Below are 21,222 nucleotides of genomic sequence, written 5' to 3'. Positions count from 1 at the left end.
ATTGTGGTTTCATTTTTTTTGACTTGTTTAAATTGGTGTAGTTTGGTAGTAAGTAATTCTAGCCAGTTTATCACTTTTATATGTTTAACCAAAGTTTTACTTTTAATCATTAACACCATTCTTCTTGGCCAGTATTTCATTGCAAATCATTATCGGCCCATTGAGACTTTCCTATATCAATTCAGAATTGATCAAAACTAGCTCTCAGCTTTAAAAGTTGTTTTAAAAATCCTTCCCAATGATCAATACCTAAAATATCTTAGACTTACTTCTGAAAGTGAAGTGATATTAGAAGAATCAATCACGCTTCAAACTTAACAAAGGACCTGACATTACTGTGCTGTTTACTAGAAAGCTATACTGATGAGCATTCTAAATTCAGTTTCTCCAGGTGAAAGATACCTTAGATACCACTTTTGCCAGAAGTCATCCCAGGCATGACACAATATCCAATTGTGGTATACAGGTCAGAGGGGAACAGCTGATTTTTTAAATTCTCCAGATGAAGACAGCCATAGCATTAGGGGCTTGGATGGAGAGAAATTTGTTGAGTGTATTCAGGAGGAATTTCTCATTCAGTATATGGATGGCCCGACTAGAGAGGGGGCAAAACTTGACCTCCTCTTGGGAAATAAGGAAGGGCAGGTGACAGAAGTGTCAGTGAGGGATCACTTTGGGACCAGTGATCATAATTCCATTAGTTTTAAGATAGCTATGGAGAATGATAGGTCTGGCCCAAAAGTTAAAATTCTAAATTGGGGAAAGGCCAATTTTGATGGTATTAGACAGGAACTTTCAGAAGTTGATTGGGAGAGTCTGTTGGCAGGCAAAGGGACGTCTGGTAAGTGGGAGGCTTTCAAAAGTGTGTTAACTAGGGTTCAGGGTAAGCACATTCCTTATAAAGTGAAGGGCAAGGCTTGTGTAGGGAAGTGTAGGGAACCTTGGATGACTCGGGAGATTGAGGCCCTAGTCAAAAAGAAGAAGGAGGCATATGACATGCATAGGCAGCTGGGATCAAGTGGATCCCTTGAAGAGTATAGAGATTGCCGGAGTAGAGTTAAGAGAGAAATCAGGAGGGCAAAAAGGGGACATGAGATTGCTTTGGCAGATAAGGCAAAGGAGAATCCAAAGAGCTTCTACAAATACATAAAGGGCAAAAGAGTAACTAGGGAGAGAGTAGGGCCTCTTAAGGATCAACGAGGTCATCTATGTGCGGAACCACAAGAGATGGGTGAGATCCTGAATGAATATTTCACATCGGTATTTACGGTTGAGAAAGGCATGGATGTTAGGGAACTTGGGGAAATAAATAGTGATGTCTTGAGGAGTGTACATATTACAGAGAGGGAGGTGCTGGAAGTCCTAACGCACATCAAGGTAGATAAATCTCCGGGACCTGATGAAATGTATCCCAGGACGTTATGGGAGGTTAGGGAGGAAATTGCGGGTCCCCTAGCAGAGATATTTGAATCATCGACAGCTACAGGTGAGGTGCCTGAAGATTGGAGGGTAGCAAATGTTGTGCCTTTGTTTAAGAAGGGCGGCAGGGAAAAGCCTGGGAACTACAGACCGGTGAGCCTGACATCTGTAGTGGGTAAGTTGTTAGAGGGTATTCTGAGGGACAGGATCGACAGGCATTTGGAGAGGCAGGGACTGATTAAGAACAGTTAGCATGGTTTTGTGAGAGGAAAATCATGTCTCACAAATTTGATTGAGTTTTTTGAAGGGGTAACCAAGAAGATAGATGAGGGCTGTGCAGTAGACGTGGTCTACATGGACTTCAGCAAAGCCTTTGACAAGGTACCGCATGGTAGGTTGTTACATAAGGTTAAATCTCACGGGATCCAAGGTGAGGTAGCCAATTGGATACAAAATTGGCTTGACGACAGAAGACAGAGGGTAGTTGTAGAGGGTTGTTTTTCAAACTGGAGGCCTGTGACCAGCGGTGTGCCTCAGGGATCGGTGCTGGGTCCGCTGTTATTTGTTATTTATATTAATGATTTGGATGAGAATTTAGGAGGCATGGTTAGTAAGTTTGCAGATGACACCAAGATTGGTGGCATTGTGGACAGTGAAGAAGGTTATCTAGGATTGCAACGGGATCTTGATAAATTGGGCCAGTGGGCCAATGAATGGCAGATGGAGTTTAATTTAGATAAATGTGAGGTGATGCATTTTGGTAGATCGAATCGGGCCAGGACCTACTCCGTTAATGGTAGGGCGTTGGGGAGAGTTATAGAACAAAGAGATCTAGGAGTACAGGTTCATAGCTCCTTGAAAGTGGAGTCACAGGTGGATAGGGTGGTGAAGAAGGCATTCGGCATGCTTGGTTTCATTGGTCAGAACATTGAATACAGGAGTTGGGATGTCTTGTTGAAGTTGTACAAGACATTAGTAAGGCCACACTTGGAATACTGTGTACAGTTCTGGTCACCCTATTATAGAAAGGATATTATTAAACTAGAAAGAGTGCAGAAAAGATTTACTAGGATGCTACCGGGACTTGATGGTTTGACTTATAGGGAGAGGTTAGATAGACTGGGACTTTTTTCCCTGGAGAGTAGGAGGTTAAGGGGTGATCTTATAGAAGTCTATAAAATAATGAGGGGCATTGATAAGGTAGATAGTCAAAATCTTTTCCCAAAGGTAAGGGAGTCTATAACGAGGGTGCATAGATTTAAGGTGAGAGGGGAGAGATACAAAAGGGTCCAGAGGGGCAATTTTTTCACTCAAAGGGTGGTGAGTGTCTGGAACGAGCTGCCAGAGGCAGTAGTAGAGGCGGGTACAATTTTGTCTTTTAAAAAGCATTTGGACAGTTACATGGGTAAGATGGGTATAGAGGGATATGGGCCAAGTGCAGGCAATTGGGACTAGCTTAGTGGTATAAACTGGGCGACATGGACATGTTGGGCCGAAGGGCCTGTTTCCATGTTGTAACTTCTATGAAGAGACTTTTCATATGAGAGCGTTGAAGGTCCAAACAGGGTGCAATGGGGCCCAAAAAAACAACTTCAACCCCTTCCTCCTCTTAAATTGCTCCTGCAATGACTTAATCACAATACTCCAACACTGGCATCAATCCATGAAGGGAAACTTTTCTCATTGAATGCATGGACAAAAACAAATAATTAGAAAAATTGATGCCCTTCAATTTATAACATCTTCTCAATATTTGATCAAGTATTTTTCTCTATGGAATTTAGTGTTCAGCCCAGGGAACTGCTTGCCAAAACTACAGGAAGGGCATTATTGTGCCGAGTGGAAACAAATTTTTCTCTTGTAACGTTGTAGTCTCAAAAAGGGCAGGAAGATTATGGCCCATACTGAACCTCGAGATACCAAATTCCTTTCAAATAAAGAAACAATTCAATATGGTGACTTAACTCTTGCAGCCAGGAGCTGTTTTCATACAGGGGTCAGAAAATACCTGAGGCTCAACATAAATGAGCTTACGATGTTCTTTAGGGGAGGAAACCTGCCATCCTTACCCGGTCTGGCCTATATGTGACTCCAGACCCATGGCAATGTGGTTGATTCTTAATTGCCCTCTGAAATGGCCCAGCAAGCCACTCAGTTGTAAAATTTCGCTTAAAAAAAGTCACAATAAGAATAAAACCGGACGGACCACCCGGCATCGGACCACTAGGCACCGGACTCGACAAAGGCAAACCAAGCCCAGTCAACCCTGCAAAGTCCTCCTCACTAACATCTGGGGACTTGTGCCAAAATTGGGAAAGCTGTCCCACAGACTAGTCAAGCAACAGCCTGACATAGCCATACTCACAGAATCATACCTGTCAGCCAATGTCCCAGACTCTTCCATCACCATCCCTGGGTATGTCCTGTCCCACCGGCAGGACAGACCCACCAGAGGTGGCGGAACAGTGATATACAGTCAGGAGGGAGTGGCCCTGGGAGTCCTCAACATTGACTCTGGACCCCATGAAATCTCATGGCATCAGGTCAAACATGGGCAAGGAAACCTCCTGCTGATTACCACCTACCACCCTCCCTCAGCTGATGAATCAGTCCTCCTCCATGTTGAATACCACTTGGAGGAAGCACTGACGGTAGCAAGGGCACAGAATGTACTCTGGGTGGGAGACTTCAATGTCCATCACCAAGAGTGGCTCGGTAGCACCACTACTGACTGAGTTGGCCGAGTCCTAAAGGACATAGCTGCTAGAGTGGGCCTGCGGTAGGTGGTGAGCGAACCAACACAAGGGAAAAACTTACTTGACCTCCTCCTCACCAACCTACCTGTCGTAAATGCATCTGTCCATGACTATATTGGTAGGAGTGACCACCGCACAGTCCTCGTGGAGACGAAGTCCCGTCTTCGCACTGAGGACACCATCCAACGTGTTGTGTGGCACTACCACCGTGCTAAATGGGAAAGATTCAGAACAGATCTAGCAGCTCAAAACTGGGCATCCATGAGGCGCTGTGGGCCATCAGCAGCAGCAGAATTGTATTCCAGCACAATCTGTAACCTCATGGCCCAGCATATTCCTCACTCTACCATTACCAACAAGCCAGGGGATCAACCCTGATTCAATGAAGAGTGTGGACGAGCATGCCAGGAACAGCACCCGGCGTACCTAAAAATGAGGTGCCAACCTGGTGAAGCTACAACTCAGGACTACATGCATGCTAAACAGCAGAAGCAACATGCTATGGACAGAGCTAAGCGATTCCACAACCAACGGATCAGATCAAAGCTCTGCAGTCCTGCCACATCCAGTCGTGAATGGTGGTGGACAATTAAACAACGAACGGGAGGAGGAGGCTCTGCAAACATCCCCATCTTCAACGATGGCGGAGTCCAGCACGTGAGTGCAAAAGACAAGGCTGAAGCGTTTGCAACCATCTTCAGCCAGAAGTGCAGAAGCCAGTCTTCAGCCAATTTGATTCACTCCACGTGATATCAAGAAATGGCTGAGTGCACTGGATACAGCAAAGGCTATGGGCCCCGACAAATCCCAGGTGTAGTGCTGAAGACTTGTGCTCCAAAACTAGCTGCGCCTCTAGCCAAGCTGTTCCAGTACAGCTACAACACTGGCATCTACCCGACAATGTGGAAAATTGCCCAGGTATGTCCTGTCCACAAAAAGCAGGACAAATCCAATTTGGCCAATTGCCGCCCCATCAGTCTACACTCAATCATCAGCAAAGTGATGGAAGGTGTCGTCGACAGTGCTATCAAGCGGCACTTACTCACCAATAACCTACTCACCGATGCTCAGTTTGGGTTCCGCCAGGACCACTCGGCTCCAGACCTCATTACAGCCTTGGTCCAAACATGGACAAAAGAGCTGAATTCCAGAGGTGAGGTGAGAGTGACTGCCCTTGACATCAAGGCAGCATTTGACCGAGTGTGGCACCAAGGAGCCCTAGTAAAATTGAAGTCAATGGGAATCAGGGGGAAATCTCTCCAGTGGCTGGAGTCATACCTAGCACAAAGGAAGATGGTACTGGTTGTTGGGGGCCAATCATCTCAGCCCCAGGATGTTGCTGCAGGAGTTCCTCAAGGCAGTGTCCTAGGCCCAACCATCTTCAGCTGCTTCATTAATGACCTTCCCTCCATCATAAGGTCAAAAATGGGGATGTTTGCTGATGATTGCACAGTGTTCAGTTCCATTCGTAACCCCTCAGATAATGAAGCAGTCCGAGCCCGCATGCAGCAAGACCTGGACAACATCCAGGCTTGGGCTGATAAGTGGCAAGTAACATTCGCACCAGACAAGTGCCAGGCAATGACCATCTCCAACAAGAGAGAGTCTAACCACCTCCCCATGACATTCAACGGCATTACCATTGCCGAATCTCCCACCATCAACATCCTGGGGGTCACCATTGACCAGAAACTTAACTGGACCAGCCATATAAATACTGTGGCTGCAAGAGCAAGTCAGAGGCTGGGTATTCTGCAGTGAGTGACTCACCTCCTGACTCCCCAAAGCCTTTCCACCATCTACAAGGCACAAGTCAGGAGTGTGATGGAATACTCTCCACTTGCCTGGATGAGTACAGCTCCAACAACACTCAAGAAGCTCGACACCATCCAAGACAAAGCAGACCACTTGATTGGCACCCCATCCACCACCCTAAACATTCACTCCCTTCACCACTGGCGTACTGTAGCTGCAGTGTGTACCATCCACAGGATGCACTGCAGCAACTCGCCAAGGCTTCTTCGACAGTACCTCCCAAACCCGCGACCTGTACCACCTAGAAGGACAAGGGCAGCAGGCAAATGGGAACAACACCACCTGCACGTTCCCCTCCAAGTCACACACCATCCCGACTTGGAAATATATCGCCGTTCCTTCATCGTCGCTGGGTCAAAATCCTGGAACTCCCTTCCTAACAGCACTGTGGGAGAACCTTCACCACACGGACTGCAGCGGTTCAAGAAGACGGCTCACCACCACCTTCTCAAGGGCAATTAGGGATGGGCAATAAATGCCGGCCTCTCCAGCGACGCCCACATCCTATGAACGAATTTTAAAAAACTACAAGTAAAGAGTATTCCCATTTGACCTTATGTGCTGACTAAGTGCCCACAGGTGGTGGTTGCATTCCTAAGGATGCACATCTGGACAACTGGCCGATGAAAGCTTTTCCCTGAGACTCTACCTTGACAGTTTCTCCAAGGCTTCCTCTGTTCCATCCTATACAAGTATTCTTGGCATAACGTCCAAACAGCAAACAGTGGTCATTTTCATATCTCTTAGCACCCAAGGAGGCCTGAGTTTTCAAAGTTCCTGTCTTGCAGCATTGATCAAATTTTCAGAATTCTATAGAGATTTTACTGATTCTGAATTAAAGGCCAAATATGGCACAGGGAGCTTACATTTGAGAGTTTAATGCTGAAGAGGGCTCATTTAGCAAAGTAAGGTTATCAGCAGTCATTAGTGCTGACACATTGCATCCCAAAGAGTCGAAACTCTGAAGACTTATAAAGCTAAATGGAAAATATTTGTCCACAACTGCAAAAATCAGAGGTTCACCTGACAATTTGTATTTAAATACTGGAGTAAGAATTCACTCCATTTCAACCTGAAATACAAGTTTTCAGAGTCCCACCACTAGTTTTGGGTGTAATTTTGCAAACTCCAATTTGTATATTAAGAAAATGGATTCGGTGTATTTGAAGGAAGTTCCACTTCAACATGCAAAGTTCCCTTCTAGCCTATAGATGAATTCTTATTCATTTGGAAATGCTTTATTTGATGTTGCATTGCTCTCTTTATTATGATCTTATTGTTGCCTCTATTGATCAATGAATTGATATTTGCGTTCAAAACAAGACAATCTATACAATGAAGTAGGGGAAGTGAAGTCCATCAGACTAACATAGCAGTACAAAGGCAGGGATGAGCAACCCTAAATGGTTCGACCCCATGGCAGATCTATGTGTATGTAGAAGCTGAACTTTCAAAGGAGGAGGAAAACTAAATATACAAAGCCAATATAATACCTTGAAGTTAATGCCCTTGAAATTCGATTGCACCACACCCGTTTTACAGGTGTAAAACAGGTGCCTAAGGAACCAATATGGCGGGCAATGTGCAAGCTCTCATTTCATGCCAGAATTGCGCCACCCGCCATATTGGATCGGGCTTCTCCTTAGGCTTTGACGGCAGATGCTGGAGTATTTAAAAGCCTCATCATATTTAAATCAGGGTCCTACACATGTTGTAGCACCCTTTTATGACATTGGTCAGCCCCAGTGCCTGACTCTCCACATGATAACTCGCTCAGCATGGTGCTAACAGGCAGGAAGGATTCTTCAGCAGAGCTATTTAAAGGGCTCATCTACTACATACAGGTTAGTTGCTGGTTTGTCCTTTTAGGCTGCTGGTTGACGTCTGGGTGTTCCTGGCCTATTTTCTGCCTTCTACAACTGATTTCAAAAGAGTTTCACTGCAGTCATGGGTGGTCTGGTAGGTCTGTCTTTAGTGCTGGAGGATGAGGGGGAGCTTGCCAAGAAGACAGGAGTAAACAGGAGTAGCTGGGAGGAGGAGGGCACTAAGCAGGAGGCCATACCCACAGCAGGTCTTCAGGGAACACTTCCACCTTAATTTCACTCAGGAGCAATGTACCAGGCTCCTTCACTTAGCAAGAAGGCTGTCACCGAGTTATGTCACCTGGTGTAGCCACAACTTAAGCCTCGAAGCAAGGCATGAACAGACTGCCTGTGACTGTAAAGGTCACCATGGCCATTAACCTTTAGATGACTGGGTCATTCCAGGTGACAGCAGCGACATCTCCCAGCTTGCTGTTCACCGTTGTATAAGGGAGGTCACTGAGGCTCTCTGCGCCAGGTGTATCAGCTACATCACTTTCCCCATGTACAGTGTGAAGCAGGATGAGAAAGCAGTAGGCTTCACCCGTATTCCCCAGGGTGTAAGGTGCCATAGACTGCACCCACATTGCCCTGTGTGATCCCCATCAGCATCCTAGCATCTTTCTGAATAGAAAAGGATTCCACTCCCTCAATGTCCAGCTTATTTGTGACCACAGGCAGCACATCATGCAGATCTGTGCCCTGTTTGCTGGTAGCAATCATGATTCATTCATTCTGTACCAGACCTCTGTGCTGCCTTTATTCTACCCTGCCGTCATATTACGGGCTGGCTGCTGGGCAACAAGGGCTATCCCCATCAGACATGGCTCATGAATCCTGTCAGGAACCCAGATGCAGCTGCAGAGCTGGCATACAATGAGAGCCAAGCTGCCACCAGAAACATTATCAAGCATTTAGAGAATGTGCCTGTCATGGTCAAATAGTTTGAATGTAGTTTGTAAGATGTGAGGTTTGGGGAAGTGAGGGATGCAATAGTGGTGAGAGTAGGGAATGTAATTCTTGCAGAAGGAAGAGGTGGAGTGAAGTTTAGTGCAGTGATTGTAGGAGAGTGAAGGGAAGCAGGGGAGGGGAATATTGAGAGTAGTGAGGCTACAGGTGAGGAGAGAGTAAGTGAGCTGAAAGGCAAGATTCTTACCGTGACAACTCTGGTGAGGCCATTGAATTTCTTTCAGCATTGCAGACATGTCCTGGGGGCTAAGCTCCTGGCATTAACCTCCTCAGCGACCTCTTCCCACTGGCGGCAGAGGTGTTGCCTGGAGGGAATTCTGCCCCTGGGAGAACAAGATCTCCCTCTTTCTGTCCACTGACTGGACCAGGGCCTCCAATGCTGCCTCAGAGAACCTGGGTGCCTTCTTTGTACTTCTTGCAGTAGTTTCTCCAATTGCAAAGCTTTCCTGCTGTCTGCAGCCAGAGTGTACCTCCCCTTTAAGTGATGCTGGCTGCCTTTAAGTGGCATTAATGAAGCCTGGTTTTGCCATTCCCCCCCCCACCCCCAAAAACAGGCTCATTGCCAATGTATAGCGGGTACCGTTGGCTGCACGCCTGACTCATGATGAGCTGCCAGCACCAATTTGACATGGGCCTTGCGACCACATGAACAGATGTGTGCAGTACGTGCCCCGCCCCTGGATGCCCATTTCCGGGTGCGATCGAATTTCTAGGCTAACGTTTTGAATCTAATTTGGTTCAGTAGCCTTTTAGTGTTTAGCACGTTGAATATTCAGAGTGCATGCAGCTGTTCAGTACTTCATGATATTGAGAATACAAACATTTATAGAGGCTTATAATGAAGTAATTGCCTTCTAACATGAACAAATAGACAAATGGGGTAAAATGTGTTTTAGTAAGTCTTGCCAAGTTATTTTTAACAAATTGACTTCTTTAAATGTAAAATACAAGCAAGTAATATTTTGTTTTTAAGTTCATTAGTTCCATCGTCCTCTCTCTTGTCCCAATCCCATGCATTCTTTGGCTGAAAGTTATCTGGTGAGGTGTTGCCAGATCGCTGTCAACATTCAGTATTATTTGTTTTTTTTTGCTTTCCCTTCCTCCGGGAAAGCGCTTCACCTAAACTTGCTGTATAAAGAATTACTGCCATGAATTCTTATCAAAGCACTCCATGATACAGCCTAGCAAGTTATACCATTTTTAAAAATTTAAATAATCAGTTAGTTTTCTCTTCTTTAGGAAGGCAACTTTAATGGAAAAATAAGTAAATTCATGAAAAATATTTAAAAGATCCCTGGCAAAGAGTAAATGTTTCTGAAACATTTTCTGTATCTTAAAATCGATGATCAGTTGTGCTTTTCTCTTTTTTTTTCTTGCTCTTAAATTGCTTTCATTTGAAATTGTGTAGTGTGGATCTGAAACTTGAGAATTATTTTAACAAAGTTGTTTCTGTTTTTGTTCTGTCTTTACTGTCCTGTTTCTTTATAGTTCAAAACTGACTAGGAAACTTCTGCAGGTAAACCTAAACTTTGAGAAAGGTGCTTCACTGATTTTTTTAAAAAATCAAGAGATGGAACATTATCACCTAACTGATGTATTTTATAAACTTCTCCATTGCTGTTTTCAGATTTGAAATGTAATTAAATTTAAACTTCTCCATAAATTGTTTTTTTATATAATTGTTAAAAACTAATGTCTTCAGTAAAAGGATTCAGTAGGGATGAATGTCTGAGTTAGCATTGAAGGGTCGCAATTTACATCCTACAAATCTGCAATCAAAATTTTAAGATCACATCAGTGACCTTGAGATGCCTTTCTTTAGTCACCAAGAATAAAAACATCTACTTCATACGCAAGTCTGACGATAATTCTTGTCCACCCTCAGGATTGGCAAAACCACTCAAAGTTTATAGAGCAGTTAAATCTATACTAAAGAATATGGATGTGAACATTTATCATTTGAACTTGTAAACCACATATTCCTTAATGTAGGTGAAATGAATCCCTCCAGCCCACCACCATCACCAGATATTGGGAACGTTGTTCCTCATAAGGCTGCATGTCCCTCTTTTAGAGTACCGTACAATCATTCCTGTTAAATCTATATGCCCCTCCCCTCGACACTCATCACAAGGCAACATATTCTCCTCTAGAATAAGTAGGACTGGGGGATGTTTATCACTTTTTGCTTCCCTCCTTTGGATAATTACCCGATATTGAACAAACCAAAAGAGAGGAAACTTGGTGATATTAAACATGGATGTGAGCAATAACCTAATTTAAATGGACAGGTACCTCCAGTTTGGGTATTTTTATTCTCTTCTACATTAATCCAAAGAGGCTTAATTCTGAATTTTACCTAAGTTTTGGGCTCAACCCTACCATTTATAGCTGGTATATGATTATGCAACTGTGTGTGTTTGTCTATCCATCCATTGTGAACTGCCCTAAAGCTATTCCCAATTCAACTCTCACACGAGATTCTTGAGCCACTCACTAGGCAAGAGTAGCCTTGTTTCCCATTGCCTCCCTCACAGTTTTTATCCTAGGAGTTCCTTCTACTAGGTGTGCTGCAACCCAGGCTCAAGAACCCCACCTACCCCCTTACAATGGGGGTGGGAAGGGGCAGGCAGCCCCACCACCCACATCCATCAGATGCAAGTACCCCTGTTGGATGTCAGCCCAGTATTCAAAGCCAATGCTCTGGTCTCCGCGCGCCGTCGCTGTCTGGGGTGGGGCTGGAACCCAACCCTTCTGACTCAAAGCTGAGAATTCTACCACTGACCAATGGTCACTCCATCCAGACACGAGAACCCCACTATTTAGAGGCCATATTCTAATCTCCACTCGTCGGCACGTCTGGAGTGGGGCCCGAATCCTTCACCTTCTGACTGAGGTGGGAACATTACCATTAAGCCAAAAGCTCACTCCTGTGTGTATGTAGGTGTGTACATATTACATATCTTTGATCTCTGGCCAAAGAAAAATTATAGACTTTCCTTCGAAAACTCATTTTCTGATCATTTGTTTTTGCAGAAACAAAAATGGATACAAGCTCAAGTAAAATGTGTTGTGAAGATAAACTTGTGGGATCATCTTTTGTTTTACCTCACTGTATTCCATTAGCAGCGGCCAATGAATTTTGTGGACCTCAGCCACAAGAATTGACCGGGAATATTTCTAAAGCGTTAACTGTAAATACGGAACATTTTTCATCTAACATTCTAATACATGAGCATAGTTCCTTTCAAAATATTCCCTTCAATGAGCAGCATCATGAAAAATCTGTTGAAATCGATGAGGCCTGTGATCAAGGACATTTGCACAAAACTGAGCAGTTCCAATTTGAAGGTTATCCGATTTTTTGTCAGCTGACCGATGAGAACCTAGAACTCGAAAAGAAACTCAGCGAACTACAACAAGAACCAAATAAGGAAATTACTTCAATTCCACTTTGCAATACAAATCTTGTAGAAGCTGAAGAAAAAGTTGAACAAATAGAATCTAACAATATGGCGCATGACATCACAATGTCTTCTATTTCTTCATCAGTCCCTGTTAACAATCTTGATGCTTCACAATCTTTAGGTATGACTCCTGACAGCACAATCTCTCATCTTATTGATGCCATGTCATTGTCCAGTGAAAGTGGAGTGGGCAGTTCTATTTCAGCACTCATTGCACAGTTTGAAACAACAGCTGACAGAACCAATCTGACTATGGTTTCAAGTTTTCAAGGAACCAGCAATCATACTTTCAGCATGACGAATGGACTGTCACACACTTGTGGCTTAGAAATGAATACACCTATAGAGCCATTGTATAGGAATGTTAAAGCCAAGAAACCATGTTTGAATGTAACAGCAGATACTACAATCTTCTCCAGCCCTGAAACAGCAGACCATTCCACATATACCATAATTCATGAGGAAATTCTCTCTCCGGTTTCCTTGAACAACACTAGAAATGAAAATACATGTGACGCAATGTTGGATGTAACACTGGATAAAACCTTAAATCCTCCATGTAGCTATACCAATGCCCTTGTAAATTCAGGTGTTTCCAGTACCCATGATGCAGCCTGGAGCTTGATGCATGCTTACGGTAAATGTAATAGTGCAACTACCACTTGTAAGGCAGCTGAAGATACAATTCTTAATGTGTCTCTAACGGTAGATTCTGTTGGCAGTAGTCTAATAGAAGTGGATGACTTAGAGTTTACAGTGACAGCCACAGAAAACTGCAATGAAGACATGGGCGCAGAAAATTCTCCATCAGCTTGGAATTTTTATCACTCGGGCCACATGAATGGTAAAACACAAAGCAATTGTTTGTTTTTGGGGGACTTGCCAGCTTCAAATGCAGATGAAAAGACATTGTGTACTTCCAGGAGGAATAATTGGAATCCACTGCGTTCAGCTACACGTGTAACCTCAGCAGACATCCATCCTTTTACTGCAACAAATCAACCGAGTGCATGTAAATCCAAGAGTCTTGGAGATCTGACTTCTGAGGACATAACCTGCACCTTTGAAAGCAAGTACAAATTCATCAGCAAAGGTTTTATTGTGCCAAGTACAAAAGAACAACACACAATGTCTTCCCGTAAAAGTGTGCCACAGCCTGCTGATGCTTTAACAGAGCAATTACGCAAACTTGTATCCTTGGAACAGGAGGAAAATCAAGAAACCCAAGTTCCAAATATAAGGCCGGAATCGGGTTACCAAAAGGGACTAGTAAGAAAGCTCTCATCTAGAAGCCAAAGCAGAGTTCGTTATGTTGCTAACAGGGCAAAGCAAATTCAGGAAGCCAACAAGCATAGATTTTCTAGCAACTGCAGCTCTGGTGGTGTGGTTTTAAGAAATAAACCCCCAGTACAACACTATACAGTTAATAGGCACTCCACAGGTTCTTACATTGCAGGATACTTGAACCAGCTTAAAGAGGAAGGATTGGAAGGCCGAGGCATTCCTGAAGGTTCTTGTAGTACACTGCACCATAGATACACCGACAACTTTTACACTGATGATTCAATCTTGCAAACTGAGCCCAGCTCTGTGAGTGAGCCAGAAATTTATTTCTTACTCCGACTGTGATTTAGATGTAAAAAACATGACATTTGTAACTTTTTTAATAACCCTCCCATTGAAATGATATTTTAGAATAACGTTTGTAGCACATTTCCTTGCCTGTTTAACTATTTAGTTGTTATCTTCTAAAAAAGTATATATCTGATCTGGACTTTCTTTGCACAAAGTGTAGTTAAACTTGAATGCATAAAATTCTATGTTAGAGTCTGCAAATTAAGTTCTGTAGTTGTTGTGAGTAAAAATACACATTCCTCAAATATTCAGTGGTGAAGTGGGAAGTTTACATAACATGTGATTTCTGTCAAATGTTGTTTCTGTAAATTTGCTCAGATTAGTGAAACTTACATTTTTCGTTTGAAATAAAAACATCCATTTCATCTGATGATGCTTAAATTTTGTCCATAATTTGAAGCACATTCTTGATCCACAGATGTCAAGAAACAGCACTATGGGGAGGAATTTCCTGTGTATTTGCGCCCAGAGACTCACGTAATCGGGGTGTAAAGCAAACATCCTGTGTAAAAGATCGAGGAACATTGAGCACGTGAGTTGTGCATGTAATTACGCTACGACCGTATTTCCTTGATCTTTTACACCCATCTATCGATCCCTGCGCCCGAATGAAACTCAGCTCTGCTGCCAGGCTAAAGAGCCACACACACAAATTTACTACAATTACCCTGGTTCAGAATGGGTTTAAAATTAGGCCCTGAATTTTAGGCGCAGCGGGAAACAGTCATTTCTGGTGGTTTATTTTTTATTTATCCTCATTGTATTTTCTGTTTCTTGGAATGCATTTTTATGGCATCAGTACGAGTGACATTAACAATTGGAAAGCTTCCACAATTGCATTATCTTAAAAATGCTGTGTCTAATGTGAGTGAATGTTGTTTAGGTGGCTTCAAACTTTAATTTTCATTCTTAAAGAAGGAATATATGGTGAGTTTGAGGCTTTCCTCGGGCCTTGATTGTTTATGCTGATTTCCACTTGTTTACACCAAATTTTACATTCAGGTGTATGCTACTTAGATTGGCAGGAAATTTAGGCATAAATTGACATTAGCAAAATGGGCATATGATTGGGAGTAATTTCAGATGTAACTTCCCGATTACGCCCCCACAGGAAATTCCACCCCTATATTTCTGACATTAGACAAATTATTTCTGATGTCTTTAATCTGTACAGAATAAATACAGACTTGATTTGCTTTTATTTCTGCATCTTGTATATCATCTAAATATGTAATTTTAGGCATAAAATGGGCACAAAGCATACCAATTTAGTAGTGAACGGCCTGCTTCCAATCTGCACAGGCATGGTCCCACTGCTAAATTCATGGGGCCCATTTTTTTTAGATGTCCCGGTCAGACATCTAAAGCGGGCGTTGGACCATATTCAATTGAAAATTCATCAGTGGAGCAGGGCAAGCATTGGGCCTGCCCCAGTCAGAATTATTGAGGAGCCCCATGGCTGCCAACAAAAAGTAAGTTATTAAAATTTATTTTTGGAAAAACCCTAGGGAGCCAGGAGGAGCAGGAGTGCTCCCCCCCACACTGCCCCACCTTCCAGGACCTAGCTGAGAAAATTGGGGTCCGCTTCACCGGTGAGCTACCCGTGGGCGCGCAGCAGGCATCCACAGCTCACCAGTCTATTTTAAATTAGGCCCAAGGCCCAATCTTGATCAGGTCTCAGGCCTACCTGCTCTGCTGCAGGGATGGTTCTTTGCATCCAGTTGGCACCGCCAGGCCAGCACTTTGCAATTTCCACTCCATCGTCTCATCTAAAAGGCACCATCTCTGATAATGCAGTACGGTACTGTTTAAGTACTATACTGAATCTCAGCAACTGAAGTCCTGCAATGGGGCTTGAATCCATAATCACTTGACTCAGAGAGGTCAGAGTCCTACCAATTGAGCCAAATTGACTGGTACCACCTGATTACTTTGCTGCATCCCTCCCTCCCTCCACTCCTTACCATTTAAAAAAATAGCTGTATATATAGAAAATCTGCTTGGATCAAGCAAGGAAATGCTAGGTCAGAATACTAAATTTGCAAAGTGTGGGCCTTGATGAAAGGAATGATAAAGAAACATATGAATGAGAGAGTTTTTTTTAAATGGTCTGCTATTTTTGTCTAATGGCATAATTGTATTTGGTGTAAAGATAATGGAGAGAAGATTCCTAGCCAAGAAGATACCTAGTCAAGGTAAATCAAGTCAGTACCAAACTGTCTTGAAGTCAGAAATGAGACAAAAGAAGCCTTTTGAAGAGGGGAGAGAATCTCCTACTTTTGACACAAGGAACCTCTGTCAGTTTCAGTTGCACAAAGAGCAGAACTTTTATCATGGCACACAAAATGGCATTGTGGACTAGTTGAAGGGACAAAACTCCAAATTTCTCATTGGGACACTAAAGTTGCTGTGTTAGAAATGCCTGGCAATTATTGATTAAAGCTGATGTTAAAAGCAACCTGATGATTAAATTATATTGTGGGATATTTTGAATTATTGTGGAACGTAAATGAACTTCCACGTACATTTCTTGGAATCAAGTTGAAATTTTTTTATACAAAACAAATTCTGTTTACTGGCGCAGGTCTTTCAACCATGCGAACTGGTGATAAACAGAATTGACAGGTTCTCGCTCCCGTGAAGGAATAAGGGACCCAGCTGTAGTGCTCTGACCCTCAGGCTTGTGTTTCTCTAGCAAGAACCAGCATGAGTTCCATGTATACAATACTTTCTCCTCTGAGAGGATGAAGTTTCCAGCAGGTGCTGTAAAATCAAACTAGAACCACAAGGACTGGATAATTAGTTTCATATCGCATGGAAACACGAGGCAAGCTCATGCATTTTTAATGTATATTTTAAAATGTTAATATCTAGCATATGTTGACTAAAAAAGTAGAAAATATATTCACAGCTCTGGCATCTAATGTAAGATATGATCTGTGCTTGCAATTCTGCATACACTTAAATCATGACCCCTGTCTTTGTGGCGGGGATGCCAAGTGGAAACTGGGAATTTTCCCAAAGGATGGAAAAGAAAATCAGAAGGATAATCACTCCAGGCAACCATGAACACAGCTCCTACCTCTGGACTACCATTGGTAGAGATCTTCTTTAGGTTGGCATTATTTGGCCCTCCCAAACTGAAGCAATTCTTCTGGGTCACAAGGATGAAACACCTCACCCTGTACCACCATCTCCATCTCTCTTTCAAGATCCTCTTCCCCATCCTCATCCACAGATGACTTTTTCACTGATGCCTCTTCCTGCTGTCTGGCCTCGTTATCTGTACAAAAGACTTCTCATCCTTGATTTCAATCTCCACTGAACTCATCCTCCCCACGTCCAGCAATTTACTTTATACTTTTCGCCTCCCTCAGCAATAACAACTTGTATTCATATAATGCCTTTAACACAAAGAACTTCCTAAGGTGCTTCACAGGTGCAAGGAAAGTGACGGAGGGAGAAATTAAGAAGGATGACAGAGAGATGAGGCTTAAAAAAGTTCAAAAAGGGGTAGAGAAATTTAGGGAGGGAATGGCAGAGAGTAAGATCCAGGTCGTTGAAGGCTCTACTACCAATAGTGGGGCAAAGGGAGAGGCGTTGACCGAATCAGAGCAGTGGTATTTGCGGGGGTGGTGTGAATATAGGACTAAAGGAGATTTCAGTGTTAAGGTGAATGAGGCCATGGAATAATTTAAAGACAATTTTCAATTCAATGCACTGGGGAAAGGGAGCCAATGTAGGTCAGCAAGGATGGGGTCTTGGGCAAGAGAGGCCTAAAGCAGGTCAGCTTATGTAAAGCAGCATTTTTCACAAATTGTTGAAAGAAGGCATGTCGGTGGGAGTTATTAGAATTGGGGAATGGAATATTTGTCCATGTATCACTATTAAGCACTACCAGGTGAGCTATACAACAACTATTTGCATTTATATAGTACCTTTTAACATAGAAAAAATCCCAATGCACATGACAGAGGTGTAATCAGACAAAAATGGATTCCAAGCCAAAAAAGGAGATATTGGGAAAGGTGACCAAAAGCTTGATCCAAGAGGTGGGTTTTAAGAAGGTGGGTCTTAAAGAAGCAGAGTGAGATGGAGAGGCAGAGGGGGTTAGGGAGGGAATTTCAGAGCGGCAAAGGTTGAGAATGCACAAGAGGTCAGAGTCAGATGAATGGAAAATTCTGGGGGGACTATAAGGCTGAAGAAGATTACACGTATCGAGAGGGGTGAGGTCTTGAAGTGATTTAAACATGATGAGAATTTTGAATTGGAGGTGTTGAGGGATTGGGAGGTCAATGTAGGTCACCAAGGACAGGAGTGATAGGTGAGTGGGGTGTGGTGCAAGATAGGATAAAACTTCGGATGATCTGAAATTTACAGAGCATAGAGAGCTGAGTTTCCAACCCCACATCCTCATCATCACAAAGCCTACCCCCGTAATGTCGCCTGCCTTTACTGTGTCTCAGTGAATTGCTGCTAAAATTCTCCATACCTTGGTTCCCTCCAGATTTAACAATTTCAATGCTTTCCTGACAGGGTCAAATTGGACACTGAGGTTGCGAACAGTTTGATTCAAACTGAAATGGTGGCTGTGGAGGTGGATGGAATTGGTCAAGGGTACGAAGTTCATGGTGGAGGTCGAAGATGAGCGCTTCGGTCTCCCCATGACTGGATATCAGACAAGAACTCTGACAGCACAGAGGCAGCAGAGGGGTTGAGTGGTCATGGAGAAATAGAGCTGAGTGTCATCAGCGTACCTGTGGAAGTTGATTCAGTGTCTTCTGGGGATAAAGCCAAGGGGCAGTATGCTTGAGCATGCTGACTGTCTGCTTGGTGACATTTCTTGTGGTAGTATGCCTCTTGTTTTAAGCCAGCTCTGCAGCTGTGCCCAGGTTCCTGTCAGGAGTCATGTGCCTCATCTGTCGGGGATAGTTCTTGTTGCCCAGTAGCCAACCTGTAACCTGAGGGCCTGGCTGGAACAAAGGTGGTACAGAGTATTGGCGCAGGATGAATTGATTATGACTGCTGCCAGGAAACTGGGCACAAACCTACATCATGTGCTGCCTGTGGCTGAAAACAAGTTGGATGTTGAGGGAATGGAATTCCTTTCTATTCAGAAAAATGCCAGGATGATGATATGGAGCAAGGAAATTTCGGTGCAAGCTCTGTAATTCTTGTGATAAATACGTCAGGATTCCAAAAAAAACAGAAGAGCCTCAGGATTCACAGTTTCTATCCTATTAAAGATCTGGTTCTATTGATGTGACATCCATTTATGTCTGGACATTTGGTCTAATGTGTTAATGTGACCATGACAAAGCTGAGTCACTACCAGTGAAGGTGACCACATTTAAGAAAAAATGTAAGCTTACTATTCATGTTGCTTGAATCCTTTAGAATTGCTCTGAACTATCAATCACATGTACTGATGGTAAACAGAATTGACAGGCTCTCACTCGCCTGAGGGAAAAAAGGACCCAGCTGTGATACTCTCTCATGAATCACCTCTGATGACCCTCAGGTTTGCATTTGTCTCAGAAGTATCAGCAGTGGGTTCCATGTGTACAATGCTTTCCCCTTTGAGAGGATGGCTTCAAGTGAGCATGAAATCTAACGGGAATCACAGGTGTGCGAGCACTTGATGATTGATTTTATATCACATGGGGAAATGAAACAATCTGGTTCAACTTTATAAAATAACAGGATAATATCTGACCTATATTGACCAAGCATTTATCGAAACATTCACCCACTTGATCCCCCTAGAAAATGCGGCAGTACGGTTCAGATTTTAAGACGGGGCTTTAAATTTTCCTTAAAGTCTATGGACTTGGCATTCCCAGTGGGAAGCCTGTACTTTTCCGTGCCGACGTTAAACCCGGAAATAAAGCTGGGTTGCAGTCACGACCCAAAAACCAACTATTTTCAACTCCCACCCGCCCCCAACCCACCTATTTTTGAGAATTAAAATCACTCCCAATGGGTCTGAAATTCCGAGGTGTGCAGGGAGGTGGGACATGGTAGCAGTGCAATCTGGATAGGTGAGCTGGAATTAGAGGCGAGACTGGGTTCCACAAGTGTCCGTACCTTATTTTACGCAGTCAAATTTTACCAGAAGTGAAGACAAGCACATCATACCTTCTCCACCGCCACCCCCCCCACCCACCCACCCACCCACCAACTCTATGCAAGCATTACCAGAAGAGGTTGGACTTGTAGGATGACATGATATGAAATCCCAACGGTTATCCCCAATGCAAAGGACGCCTGCATGATATTTGTGTGCCAGAACTGGATCCTGGTGGAAGTAGGCTCGACAATTATTTCTAGTTTCCCAATGGCAATGGTCACTAAATGATTAGTTGCCATTGGGGAAGCAACAACTTTGAATCTGTGAAATTCTTTTAAGTTTTCAGACACCTTGAGCCGGAACAGCCAGCCCTTAACGTTGCAGCATAATGACACTCCAAGATTCCACCGACCCCCTCCATACAAATGACCCTGACTCACGGACTTGGAATGGGATCAGGGCAGCAGCAGCAGACTAGCGACTGACAAACTTCCGGCAATAGAGCGGGGCTGCTAGGAATGTTGGGTTCCATGTATCATGGGGAAATAAGTGTTCAGTAAATTGCTAGTCATCAGTCAAGATTGTGATTCTACCAAAATATATTGTAATGTTGTTAAGACTGTAGTTTAACCAGACAAACACAATATTTTTTTATCAAAATCAAAACACTTCAGATTTGTTTCCTTTCATACAAAGTATGACGAATAAACATCTCTTACCATATTAATTAAATAATTTCTCTAACATTCATCAGAGTTATAAAGTGCAAATTGTTAGGTGATCAAAGTAATAGGTTTATCTGCAAACTTCCAGGGAAATTCAGTGTTCAGTATATAGTCTAAAATGGCAGTGGGATACCTTCACCATTGCACTGAGATAATTGTTTTTAAACTCGCATCTCCTTCAATAAGGTTCACAAACTGTGGTGTTACATCAATAACTTTATCAGATCTGTCAACGTTGGAAAATGTTGGCGTGATGCAGGTTGTAAACCTATTTAAATATATGAAGATGTGTTTGCTTTTTAATGGTGATATATACTACACTGTAAGTGAGTGGTTTTCCAGCTTTTCTGTAAATATTGGCACATGCCCAAGAATGTCTTGCCTTAACTTCTGAAACAGTGTCAGCTACCAGAAGGATAACAGGGTTATGATTGCAGAAAATGTTTTAGGTTATTTTTGTTGCAGTATATACTATTAGTAAGTCAACCAATACAGGAAAATATA

General features: G+C 43.2%; 1 protein-coding gene across 1 annotated transcript in view; it reads left to right on the top strand.

Moving 5' to 3' along the window:
- The window catches only part of plch1 (phospholipase C, eta 1), a 61,105-nt gene extending 47,066 nt beyond the window's left edge, over window positions 1-14,039 (top strand). Inside the window, 1 exon segment of the mRNA XM_067994730.1 lies at window positions 11,858-14,039. Coding sequence (XP_067850831.1) covers window positions 11,858-13,917 — 2,060 coding nt within the window. The 3' untranslated portion in view covers window positions 13,918-14,039.
- Window positions 14,040-21,222: the final 7,183 nt, after the last annotated feature.

Source organism: Heptranchias perlo, chromosome 13 (assembly GCF_035084215.1).
Source record: "Heptranchias perlo isolate sHepPer1 chromosome 13, sHepPer1.hap1, whole genome shotgun sequence".
NCBI lineage: Eukaryota > Metazoa > Chordata > Chondrichthyes > Hexanchiformes > Hexanchidae > Heptranchias > Heptranchias perlo.
The sequence above is the reverse complement of the archived record's forward strand: the minus strand, read 5'-3'. Positions and strand labels throughout refer to the sequence as shown.